This window comes from Gastrolobium bilobum, unplaced genomic scaffold, assembly GCF_033153095.1.
Source record: "Gastrolobium bilobum isolate Gb01-03AN ecotype WA unplaced genomic scaffold, APGP_CSIRO_Gbil_v1 utg24877, whole genome shotgun sequence".
NCBI lineage: Eukaryota > Viridiplantae > Streptophyta > Magnoliopsida > Fabales > Fabaceae > Gastrolobium > Gastrolobium bilobum.
This window is the reverse complement of record NW_026896071.1, coordinates 1-13,774: the sequence shown is the minus strand read 5'-3', so window position 1 is coordinate 13,774 and position 13,774 is coordinate 1. Positions and strand designations below refer to the sequence as shown.

The 13,774-nt window shown below is 32.3% G+C and overlaps 1 protein-coding gene across 1 annotated transcript; it reads left to right on the top strand.

The window, feature by feature from the left end:
- Positions 1-4,308: 4,308 nt before the first annotated feature.
- Positions 4,309-8,683, top strand: LOC133297637 (potassium transporter 5-like). Its single transcript, XM_061496804.1, has 9 exons — positions 4,309-4,482; positions 5,021-5,243; positions 5,618-5,866; positions 6,196-6,237; positions 6,340-6,600; positions 6,710-6,762; positions 7,041-7,155; positions 7,278-7,532; positions 7,650-8,683. The coding sequence occupies exons 1-9, from the start codon at positions 4,309-4,311 to the stop codon at positions 8,681-8,683; spliced, it is 2,406 nt and encodes an 801-aa protein (XP_061352788.1).
- Positions 8,684-13,774: the final 5,091 nt, after the last annotated feature.

Here is a 13,774-nt window from a genome sequence, read left to right as displayed (position 1 = left end):
GTTGATCGAGTTGCAAACTTGTCCAACGGTTTGGGACGTGGATGAGCATGGCAAAGACATCCGAATATGCGAATATGATCATAGCTGGGTGTGCGGTTGAAAAGACATTCATATGGTGTTTTTCCTTGGAGAAGAGGAGTGGGGGTTCTATTGATTAAATGTACCGCAGTTAGAACACTTTTTGAGAGAGGTTTAAAGTCTTAATCCTATTCCTGCCCCGAATCGAATTAGTTGCGAAGCAATGACCTTAGGAATATTTCCAAAAAAAATATAAAAATAACACCAAACCACTGAATTTATTTTCATATTGCATCGTCACAACAATGACTTTACTATGTTATTAATTGTGTTTGTACATTGTAACCGCGGAAGGTTTAACATCATTAAAGGGGGTAATTATTGCTATGAGATAATATATATAAGAGAAACACAAAAGGTCAACTCCTTTCACCTGTATCATTGAACCTTGCCAGCCAAAAAAAAGACTAAAAGGTCAACATGAATTCAATTAGACAGGCATGGGTTTAAGCTGATTGGAGCATGGGGCGAAAAAATTTCTTTAACTTTTTTCTATTAATAAAAAGAACACACTAGAAATAATGTACAACTAAAATATTAATTTGTTAATACTTCTTTAAATATTAATAGTATTATTCAATTAATATTAATATTTAGAAGTGTTAATAAATTAATCAAAAAAATTATTATAGAAAGAATATACAATGGAAATAATGCATTAAAACATTAATCTATTAATACTTCTATAAATTTTAATAGTATAATTTTATTAATATTAATTATTTTATTTTATTTTATTTCTATTATATATTCTATCTATGCATTGATAAGATTTTTCTATTAATACAATAATACTTGTGTAATGTCAATGGTATTATTCTATTAATATTAATATTTTGGCTATATATTCTTTATTCTATCAATATTTATAGAAGTGTTAGATTGGCAGAAGTTTTTTTCATCAATAGAAAGAATATATTTATATAAGTATTAATAGAATAGTGCCATTAATATTTACAGAATTGAAGTAGTAATATGTTGACTTGTGGGAACAGGAAGTTAATATTTAGCAATGAAATAAGCATTTATTTAAACTATATTATAATGTTAAAATCTGCTAGTTTCTCTCTTACTAAAAATCTTCCTTAAAGTTTTTAAGTATTAAATGATTCTACATTATGTAAATTGAAGTGTCAACATTTAGATAATTATTTTAACAGAATAATATTTCTGCAGTTACTGCAGATAAGTTATCTGCATTTATTCCCAAAACAACGTCGTTTTAGGATTGAAAAATTAAATAATTATAATTATAAAGACTATAATAATCCTGAAATAAATTAAAATTACAAAAATACCATGATTTCTGTCCCAAAACAACGTCGTATTAGGCGTACTGCAGATAACTTATCTGCAGTAACTACACAAAAAGCGAACCCTTATTTTAAATATTAGAATAAAATTTAAAGTCTTATATGTGGAACCAATGCAGAACATAAAGTCTAGGATTTGGATGATAACAAACAAAGCATGGAAGGAAGGCTTCAAGTTGCAACAATAAAAAAGAAACAAACAACTAACGATCATGAAGTCCTTCAAGATTCAAGCTTCAAGAGAAGAATCTAAGTCCAAGAATTATCAAATAATATACTTTAGGACTTAGAATTGATTGTGAGGGTAACTGACTTCTTGCATGAATAAGCTCAAACGTATTTTTGTTAAAATACATGCATTAAATTATCATTTGATTACACAAAGGACTTATAGCATTACGCATTTACAAAAACATATTTGAAAAGGTTTTAGAATATTTTTGAACGTATTTTCAACTCTTCTAAAATGTTGGGAATCGATTCCTTGTGAGCAAGAATCGATTCCTACTCATCTGAAAGGTTGGGAATCGATTCCCACTCATTGGAAATCGATTCCTATTGCACTAGAGGATGAAAATAACAGCTATAAACAGCTAATTTTGCGAAAATGAGTGTGCAAAGGGTCATGGGGCCCTGTATAAATAGTGACCACTATTCCATTGATTGGACAACTCTTCTTGGTCATCATTCTTGCTTTAAGTCACATCATTTGCTTACTTTCAATCATCTTGATCAAAAATCATCTTTGAGCTTTATTCTTGTGAGAGTGTCAACACTCATAGTTCTTCAACTTGTATTATTTGTACTTTGAGAGTACTTAGCCATTATTAAACACCTCCATTTGATTTCTTGAATAGTTAGGGGAGTGAACCTTATACACTAGAAAGGTCACCAAATTCTTAAGAAAATTTGGAGTGAAAAATTGTAAGGCATCAAGAGCCCGAAGTCTTGAAAGGTTGTAGTGATTTGTCAAGCACCCTCAAGCTTGATAGTTAGTGAAAAGATTTGATCGAGCGGCTTCAGTCTAGACGTAGGTCACAGTGGTGGTGACCGAATCAGGATACATCTAGTTTGCATTTTCTCTAACCTTAAACTCCTTACTTTAATATAGAAATTGCATTTTAGATTGTGTTTATCTGTTTGTTTGCTTGCTTTATTTTTTGGAATTACTTGCTTGCTTTATTGATCACTACACTTGCTCTCACACTTAGACTTTTCATTATTAAATCACTTTATAGGAGAAATAATCTTTAAAATATCAAAGGAGTCACTTTGCGAAAAGATTTTGTAAAAACTCAACTCACTCTTCCTCTTGAGTATTGAAGCCACTTGTCCAACATTATACTTATCACAAAGTTGATAATACAAAATGGAAAATTTCTAAGGTTGTTAGAAAAGTTGAAAAAACAAATTCAAACAAAAGCAAGTGTGGGAAAAAAGGAGTCTTAAGGCTTGTTTGGTGCTAAATTTTATGTATCTGTTTTGTATAAGTTTCAGTACTTGTTTGGATGAGCTTCTTTTCCACTAAAAGTTTCTTTTTTTAAAAGAAATAAGAAGAGTGTTTTTATTTTTTTATGTGAGCTTTTAATAAAAGCATAAGCTAGCTAAAAAATCAAAATCTTGCTTTTTTGAAAAGTTAAAACTTTTAACTTTTGAACAAGTAAGAAATTCATTGCTTGCAACATTTTCAACAGAATTCCAGGGGTTAGGAAAGCCATTGCTATTTGTTTATTCTTCGAATGAGTGTGTCAAAGAGGAAATGACACAACACTAATTTTATATGTAAAAATGTTTCTTTTATTTTAACATTCAAATGACATTCTCCCCAGTACCACCTTTGGGAGGGGTTTAAAGCCTTAATCATGGACCCGCCCCGAATCGGACTAATCGCGAAGCGATGAACCGATGGAATATTTCCAAAAAAATAATATTCAAATGACATTTTTACTTAAAAACACTTTTCAAATATTATATCTAAATGCAAAATAACTTTGGCTTTTGAAACAAATAACTCATAAAAAATTCATTTTTCAAAAGCTCATCCAAACATATCCTCAGAGAAAGATTCAAATCGCGAAAGAAAATGATACATCTTCAAATTTTAATTTTTTACGCTACTACTATAATGTGCATGTATATGATTAAATATATTTACATATAAAAATTAAAGGATTTTATTTTTCTCATGTTACATAAGAGAATTATCTCTTGCCAAAAAAAACAATATTATAATCGTAAAATTATTTTTTCTCTTTATGCCATGTCAGCTGACAATATCTGAGGAGAGAAAAAAAATAGATTTAATATTATAACTATATATTACCCATAATACATAATTATTATTTTTATGCAGAAGAGATTTTATTTTCCAGCAACATAAGAGAATGCTTTCCAAAAAATAAAATAGAGTCATAGAAATAAAATTATTAAATTTGAAACATGAATCTCTTTCTTATACTTAATAAGGTTAGAAGTATATATATTTGATTGGATATATTTTAATTTAAGCTATTAGTCAAAGCCTTTTTGAAAACATTTCGATTACGTTTTCCTAAAGAGTAAAAAGGAGCTAATTCTTTACTAAAAAAAGAGTGCAAAGTCAAATACATATTAGGTATTTGTATATTAAAATATTAAACTCATTAAATGACATTAAATGACTCTCTTAAGAACTAAGAAAAAATATCAGAAGACACGCTCTGCTATGAAACAACCGGGTGTTTTCACCGTAAGTAAAGATATTAAAGTAAACCTCTATCTAGTGATAGTGTGTAATTAATGATAATGAACTGAGAGTACCAAGATGTAGCATTGGGTGGCTATAAAATCCAATGCAAACCAAAGCATAACACCAATTAAAACAAGGGATCTCTGTTTTGAAAAAAGTGATCACACTCTTAAGCATTCCTCAAATTAAATGTCTTCAGAAGGAGATTGTGAGGGCATGGAAGGAGGAGACACCAAAACGTTGAAGGAGACAACAGAAAACAACTTCAAAGACCGAAAACCTTCATGGCCAAAGCTTCGCCGTATGGACTCTCTCGATTTGGAAGCTGGAAGAGTTTCCATGAATGCTAACCACTCCTCCACGGTCTCTCTTACAACCTTGTACCTTGCATTTTAGTCTTCCTTTTTTTTTTTTTTTTTGCCTTTTTTTTTTCTCTCTACCAATTCATTGAAAATTCAATTAATTCGAAATATTTGTTAAATATAATATTATTTTAAGATAGGATATTATATCTATTTTTTTCATACCTGCTTTACTTAATCTATTAGATCAGAATATTAATTTATATTCATCCTTTCTCTCTCCTTTTCATATTATCTTCATTCTTTATCTTTTTATTATTGAGATTCTAATATAAAAATATTTATATTCATTCTTTCTTTTTGTTTTTAAGATTCTAATATAATAATATTAGAGAAGAGTAAGTATAATAAATATGAGAAAAAGGTAAGCATAATATCTTATTTTTATGAGGTTATAATATATGATATCTGAAAAAAAATTATATGATTAAATGATCATAAATTACATCATGTACTTTATTTAAAATCAAATTTTGTGGTACATATATACAACATGTAAATATTCGTAACAGTTTGTGAATGATGATGATGATGAACAGTTGGGTTGGATGACTACTCTGAGTTTAGCATTTCAAAGCATAGGCATAGTATATGGTGATCTTGGCACATCTCCACTTTATGTGTTCCAAAGCACTTTCAACAATGGTGTTCGTCACAAAGATGACATTCTCGGAGTCTTGTCAATTATAATCTACACCATTATACTCCTCCCCATGCTTAAATATGTCTTCATCGTACTTCGGTTTAACGACAACGGCAATGGTAAGATGAATCTTTTTACTCAACTCTTTTATTTATTATTTTGTTTTATTATTTTTAGGTGTAAACAAAAATTCAGAGCTGATTCGTATGCTTTGATTCTTGTGTAGAATTTTGTCCTTATCCTCCTATTAATGAAAACGCGTTTGTTTTCGAAATAAGTGACTGATAACTTTATTGAAAGAGTTATATTTCTCTTTTTCAATGCACACAAAATGAATACAAAAGAGAAGTGTGTCCACTTCTATATTTTTTTATGTTTTTATCCCTAAGTTTCACTTTGTTTTTATTATACGAGATAATTATTTTTCTACAACGTAAAAAATTATTTTCCTTATTGAAAAATGAATAACTTAAGATTGTTTTGCATTAAATAGGTGGAGCGTTTGCGCTCTATTCATTGATATGTAGGAATGCGAAGTTGAGTTTGATTCCAAATGAACAACCAGAGGACAAGGAGCTCTCTAATTACAGTCTCCAAACACCATCTAATAAGCTCAAAAGAACACAAAAGCTAAAGCAGAGGCTTGAGAAGAGTCATATTGCAAGGGTTCTGCTTTTACTTGTAACCATTATGGGAACTTCCATGGTTATTGGAGATGGCATCCTTACTCCATCAGTTTCAGGTTAATTATTAGCTACCTTTCATTTTCGTATACTCATTTAATAAGTTTTAGATATTAAATTCATTAAGTACAAAATAAAATAAAATAAAACAAAACCAAAACTATTATTAGAACAACTTCTTGATTACACATAAGATTAATTTTATAATATTAAATAAATTAATAATTATTATTAGTATAATTATAATAACAACATTATCACAAAAGAATTTTTTTTTTAACTTTTTGCACAAAAAATGATATAAAAGGAAAATATCATTATATCAGTCAAAATTAGGACTTGGTTGGAGAGTTTGACATAAATATATATTGTTCAAATGTATGTGCAGTTCTTTCTGCGGTGAGCGGGATCAGTAAGTCGTTAGGTCAAGGTACTTGATTTAATATACTTTTTTTTTTACTATATAATTTTTTTGCTGTGTTTATCATGAATGTAATATGTTTAACATATATAGCTTTTACATATTTTTCAGATGCTGTTGTGGGGATCACTGTAGTGATATTAATATTCCTTTTTTCTGTGCAACGATATGGTACTGACAAAGTAGGCTCTTCATTCGCTCCAATTCTCTTAATGTGGTTTTTATTGAACGGAGGAATTGGTCTCTACAATTTATTCACACATGACATTGGAGTATTACGTGCTTTTAATCCAAAATATATAGTTGAATACTTCAAACGGAATGGTAAACAAGGATGGATATCACTAGGTGGAGCCTTTTTGTGCACCACAGGTGAGTCGAATCTAGTCATCTATGCTTTTAATCTTTTTAATTAATTATGCTGTATATATCATTTTTTTAATTCTAACTAACAGTAACATATAGTTATGCATTATCATAGGTTCTGAGGCCATGTTTGCTGACTTGGGTCACTTCAATGTGCGAGCCATTCAAGTAAGTAAATAAATACATAATCGTAATATACAAATAACTCAATAGGTTAATGATTGTCTCCCCTGTCTACGTAACAGGACAATATGTGCAGAACTCACATGGCTGAGAGTCTCTGCAAGATGTGTGATCCAATTCTTCTGTAAAAATCAAAATTAATGTAAAAGGAGACATAAATAAATCATGACAAAGAAAACAAAATTGGTGATTTTCTTTCACAAAATAAAACTATATATTCCGAAATACAATTAAACTGAGATTGTAACATACATACATTGCAGATTAGCTTCTCTTCCATAACATTTCCTGCAATATTGGCTGCATACTGCGGACAAGCAGCATATCTAGGAAAGTTCCCTGGCCAAGTGTCTAATTCTTTCTATGCATGTATCCCTGGTAAATTGATTAATTTTTATAGATTAGTCAATACACATTTGAAAACTCTTTTAATTTAATAAAAAGTTTAATTGGTGTTAACTTTTTCCTTTTCCCCTGTATTGTGAATACGCAACATATAGACAAGTTATATTGGCCAACATTTGTTGTGGCCGTTGCTGCTGCCATCATAGCAAGCCAGGCAATGATTTCAGGAGCATTTTCCATCATATCACAGGCTCAAAGTATGGGTTGTTTCCCAAGGGTTAAGATTGTGCATACTTCTACTAAGCACATGGGTCAGGTGTATATTCCTGAGGTCAACTACATGTTCATGGTTGCATGTATTGTGGTCAGTGCTGCCTTCAAGACCACAGAAAAAATTAGTCATGCATATGGTAATTATGCTTATAAACCCCTTTTCTAGAAATCTATACATAAGCATAAAAAATTCTAAGTTTTATTGTATTAGCACAGCATATATAACAAGTGTCAAACTCATATGTTTGATGCAGGCATTGCGGTAGTTTGTGATATGTTGATCACAACATGCCTGGTTTCCTTCATAATGTTGGTTATACGGAAGAAAAGCATATGGCTGGTTGCTCTATTCTTTTTGCCATTCAGTTGCATTGAATTGGTTTATTTTTCTGCACAACTAACCAAATTCGTCGAAGGTGGTTTTCTTCCTATTGTATTTGCTCTCTTCTTGACCATGGTCATGGGAATCTGGCATTATGTACACAAGGAAAGGTACATGTTTGAACTCAAGAACAAGGTTTCCACTGATTATTTGAGAAAACTGACCAACAACCCAAGTATTAATCGTGTTCCTGGAATTGGACTTCTCTATTCTGAGCTCGTACAAGGCATCCCTCCTATATTCCCACACTTCATTGCCAGCATACCATCCATCCATTCAGTTGTTGTGTTTGTTTCCATTAAGGCAATTCCTATTAGTAGAGTTATATTGGAAGAGAGGTTCTTGTTTCGGCAAGTGGAGCCGAGAGAATACAGAATGTTTCGTTGTGTTGTGAGGTATGGTTACAAAGATGCTGTTATGGATCCTCTTGAGTTTGAGTCCCAGTTAGTGCATCACCTTAAGGAATATATTCGACAAGAGAGCTTTATGCATGAGATTGAGGGAACAACAACAACAACTGAACAAGTACCTATTCCTAACAACAATGAGTGTGAGATGGTACCACAAGGTTCCACTATTATCCCAGACCAAGGTGCACTAGATGTGTCTCGTGCCTCTTCAGATTCCATTCAATCATTGGTTGTGGCCAAGTCATCCATTGTCACTACCCCACCCATTGAGGGAGTTGAAAATGAGATAGAATTTATAGAGAAGGCAATGGAGAAGGGTGTGGTGTATCTGCTAGGGGAAGCAGAGGTTGTGGCAGACCCAAAATCATCCATCTTCAATAAGATTGTTGTCAACTATGCATATAGCTTCCTTAGAAAGAATTTTCGGCAAGGGTATAAATCAATGGAAATCCCTCACAAGAGACTTCTCAAGGTTGGAATGACATACGAAATATGACCCTGATGAGATTCAGATATTATCCTAGTACTATATTTTATAAGTAAATCAAATATGATATTTTGCATTTTTACTAGTTGCCTCAGAGCTTGTTGGGGTGCATAACTAAGTAGTTTTGTATTTTGAATTAATCTCTTTTTGGAAGTACAAATGAATGCCTATCACCATTTTTAAACACTGACAGAAAGTCCTAATGCGAATCCTTTATATGTATGTGGAATGTCCTAAAATCACTACTTTATTATCTCATTAGAAGCTCCCGACCTACAAAAATGCACATTGCGGTTTATCTTGAAGTCTAGTCCTCTGGAAATGTTGAAAGGGAAAGTATTCTCTTTCCAACCTTTAATGCCTGGAGAAAAATATACGAAAAGTCAAAAGCACACATTATAAGCAAAAAAAGGAATTGTGTTTTGGTAACATTATGCAATAAAGATTATTAACATCAAATGAATTATAAATTTAATGAAGTTCCTATGTATTTAATATTTATCAGTTACTCATTGTTTTTATATAATCAAATAACCCTTAAAAACAATTTTCCGCAAATTATTTCAGCAAATTTGATTATTCAAATAACTTTCCTAAAGCAAACGGTTGATGGTGGTTATCTCCAATTAAAGCGCACTGTAGAACATTTTTAGAAGTTTTGATGGCAACAATTCAACAAAAAAAGACACTACTAGAAAATGCATTTTTTTCGACGGAAAAATTCCGTCGAAAATGACATTTTCGACGGAAAAGAAGCCGTCGAATAAGTCTTCGTAGGTAACAAATTTTTCGACGGAATCTCTAATTCCGTTGAAAAAATTCGACGGAAATTATTTCTGTCGAATTTCTGTGGAAAATTTCAACGGAAAATAAATTCTGTCGAAATTTTTCGACGGAAAATAAAAGAAATTCCGTCAAAAAATCTTTTAATAATTTTCGACGGAAAATAAATTCTGTCGAAATTTTTCAATGGAAATTGAATGAAATTCCGTCGAAAAATCTTTTAATGATTTTCGACGGAAAATAAATTCTGTCGAAATTTTTCGACGGAAATTGAATGAAATTCCGTCGAAAATTTTCGACGAAAAATGAATGAAATTCTGTCGAAAAATATTTTAATAATTTTCGATGGAAAACAATTCCGTCGAAAATTTTCTACAAAAAATTCATAAAAATGTTTTGATTATTTTTTTCTCTACAAAATTAATATCAATTTATGTTTCACACCTGATAAACAAATATAATTAAAGTAACATACCACAATTATATGATTTTAATATAATTATGTGTACAAAAATTCCTGTCATATACTAATCAAAACAGACTTATATATATAAATGTCCAAGACATATACTAATCAATAGGGACATACATATACAAAAGTCCCTATCATATACTAATCAAAAGAGTATCTAAAAATGTCCAAGACATATGCTAATCAAAATGGACATACATATACAAAAGTCCCCTGTCATATACAAATCAAAAGAGTCCTATATGTATAAATGTCCAAGACATATACTAATCAAACAGGGACATACATATACAAAAGTCCCTGTCATATACTAATCAAAAGAGTATCTAAAAATGTCCAAGACATATGCTAATCAAAATGGACATACATATACAAAAGTCCCCTGTCATATACAAATCAAAAGAGTCCTATATATATAAATGTCCAAGACATATAGTAATCAATAGGGACATACATATACAAAAGTCCGTATCATATACTAATCAAAAGAGTACTATATCTAAAAATGTCCAAGACATATGCTAATCAAAAGGGACATACATATACAAAAGTCCCCTGTCATATACTAATCAAAAGGGACATACATATATAAATGTCCAAGACATATACTAATCAAACAGGGACATACAAATACAAAAGTCCCTGTCATATACTAATCAAAATAGTCTATGGACAATAGTCCCTATCATATACATCCAACAAAGATACAAAAGTCATGCTGGTGGATGACCTGCATGATCGTGGTCATCACCTAGGTCCTGAGACGGGGGCTGAGTCTCATCGTCATCCTCAGTATCTAATAATTTCACAGGAACCCTTCGCAAAAGCTTCTCCATGGTGTCCATTCGCCTCTGCATCATAGGCATTACACTATCCTGTTTGTCAACCTTTTTCTGCTGCTGTGTAGCCTTCTCCTCTTGCTGTGCAACTGTACCCTGCAATTGTAGAATCAATGTGCACATCCTGTCATTCTCCTGCTGCGACACTCCAAATGGTAGCCTATTGATATATCGAGATTGCTTATATACTCCTCCTCGTGTACCTAAATCGTATACCCGTCCTTTACTGTTAACCCCACCAGCTGCCTGCAAGATTAAATCATTATCTGAGGCAACACTGCTAGCATCCACTCCTAGAGTGACTTGGCTGTCTCTCTCTTCCCTAAGTCTCGTAAAGACATCCTAAAATTTACATAGAAAGTATTGATGTGTTAAAGTCATGTACACTGAAACTAATCAGGTTTCTAAAGTAAACATTTGGTGTAAAAATAAATATTACTCACAGCTTTTGCCTTTGCCTTGTCATTGCACCACCTGTCACGATCATCTTTAGATGTGTGTGTATGCTTGAATACAGCCCAATCCACGGCGGACAGATCCGTGATCCCATCTGCCAACTGCGTGATATCAATTCATAAAACAATAAGTACATAATACGGTGAGTATAAAAAAAGGCTTACCATTTATTTAATCTACATGCATATGCAATTATTAGTATTCTTACCAACCGCCTTGCATGCTCAGTAAATGGAAGTGAACCTCCAGAATGTGAAGGTCCATCAAATTTGGACCTGTTCCTCGTATTTGCTTCAGACATTTTCTTCCATTTTTCATTAGACCAGTGAACCTTCAAACCATCAAGAACATCTTGTCTCATCCAAGACATATCGCCCTTTCCTTTTCTTATCAAATTCAAGTGATTTTTGATTATGTCAGTGGCTTTGATCTTGTATGCTTTATCAAAAAGATATTGGTCATCCGGCAAGCATTTATAATTTTCCTACAAGGATGAAACACGACAAGAAAGACAAGTTAGTAAAAATATCAACATTAACTTGACAACCTTGAATCATACATAACTATTAATATGGTAATATGGTCAGATTTAAAGGGAAACCATTACCATCAATGTGTTCAACCAGTTCTCCTTGACATTGGTTGGAACTGCTTTATATGTAGGGTATGGACCGTCATAGTTGCGCTTGATTATTGTCCACATTTTGCGCACTACATCACATGGTTCAAAGCTGAAATACATTGTAATGTGATTATATTGACCAATGCATCTAAATTATTATCAACATTTACATGAAAGTTTATTGAAAAATTAACATAACAACCATTAACAATTTTTGTACTTACTTGCTGCCATCGATGGTCGGTCGTACCCATATATGATTGTCCACGAGATCTTTCTCCCCCCCACCGTGGAACAAGATCCTGGATGACAGGCGGCGGTGGACCATAATATGGAGGCGGCGGTGGGGACAGAGCGTGATCCTTTTTAACAAAAACAAGAAAAAAATAGCATAAATATGACAATAATCATATTTGAACACAAATTTATTGGAATTCAAAATGTAGAATATATTTACCAAAAAAAAAATGTAGAATATATGCATATAATTTCAGATAACCTCATTTTCGTCTTCAGTTGAAGGTACAAACGATTTCGGTGTCTCTTCGACTGCCGATGGTGGTGATTGTGCATCTGGTGATGTTGTTTGCAGACGTGAAGACAATGATGTGTGGTCCTGCCCTCGACCTCTAATGGCCCCTCGTCCATATGTACGTAGAGAGGAACTATCCTTACCTCTACCCCTACCATGTGTAGGGTCAAATGCCTTCATCTGCATAAGAAACATACTTGATTAATATTTCAGTTTACCATTACAATTTCCATAACAATTAATCATCCATGAACATGTATAAATATTCTGCATCAATGAACTTGAATGGCATCCAATGTTACAAAATATGTCATCAAAATTAACAATACATCCAAAGATAAGTATACGATATATCAAATATTACAACAATGACAACTACAGCTGACATATTACAAGAAATATGACCACAAACAAACAATCATGATCCTACACATCAAATGATTGTTTATAATTGGCATTTCATTCTGAATCTTCATTCAAAACTATGTCTTCTTCTTCAGTTTCCTCAGTCTCATAATCGTCATGTTCTGATTCAGATGATGACAAGAATTGTGGTTCCTCAATGTCCGTGTCATCACTATCAATGCGATATGCGGGGATTGTCTCTAATTCAGCCATAGTGTCAACAAGGATGTCATGGATGTCATCATCAGCAATGTGTACAGGAACCTCCCCAACATAATCATCTTGGTAAGGATTGTCAATTTGATCGGTTTCTTTTACTGTTGTCACTGGGATAATGTTACGTGCTTTGGTTTTAATTACCCCCATCCATTCTTGTTCATCCCCCGGATAGGATGTATAATACACCTGCTCGGCTTGTTGAGCAAATATAAACGGATCGTATCTATTGTATCTCCTAGACTTCTTGATTTCAACATTTCCATACCGATCTTTTCTTGTGCCCTGTGTGCTAGGATCAAACCATTGACATTTAAATAAAGTTAACTTTGTGTCACCGTGGCCAAGATAATCCATTTGTACAATATCAATTATCATCCCAAAATAGTCAACTTCTAAACTTTCCATCTGCGATCCTGTAACGCAAACGCCATAATTTGTTGTAGCCATCCCTTCATTTGATGATATAGTCGCAAACTTGTATCCATTAATAACATACTTTGGACAACGAATGACGCTTTGGTTTGGTCCCCAAGCTAAGCTCCATACAACATCTTTAGTCGCATTATGAGATTGTTTTACCTACATTGTGTTGTAAAAATACAATGGTTTAGTACATAACGAGCATTGTTTTAACGATACATATTAAACTAGTAATGTGTGCAAAAGTGTTGTTATACATATTCATACCGTTTTTGAATACCAGGATGGAAACTCTGTTGATATTTTTTTGTCAAGTTGTACAACTGTTATCAAGGGATTTTGGAGTCTTTCT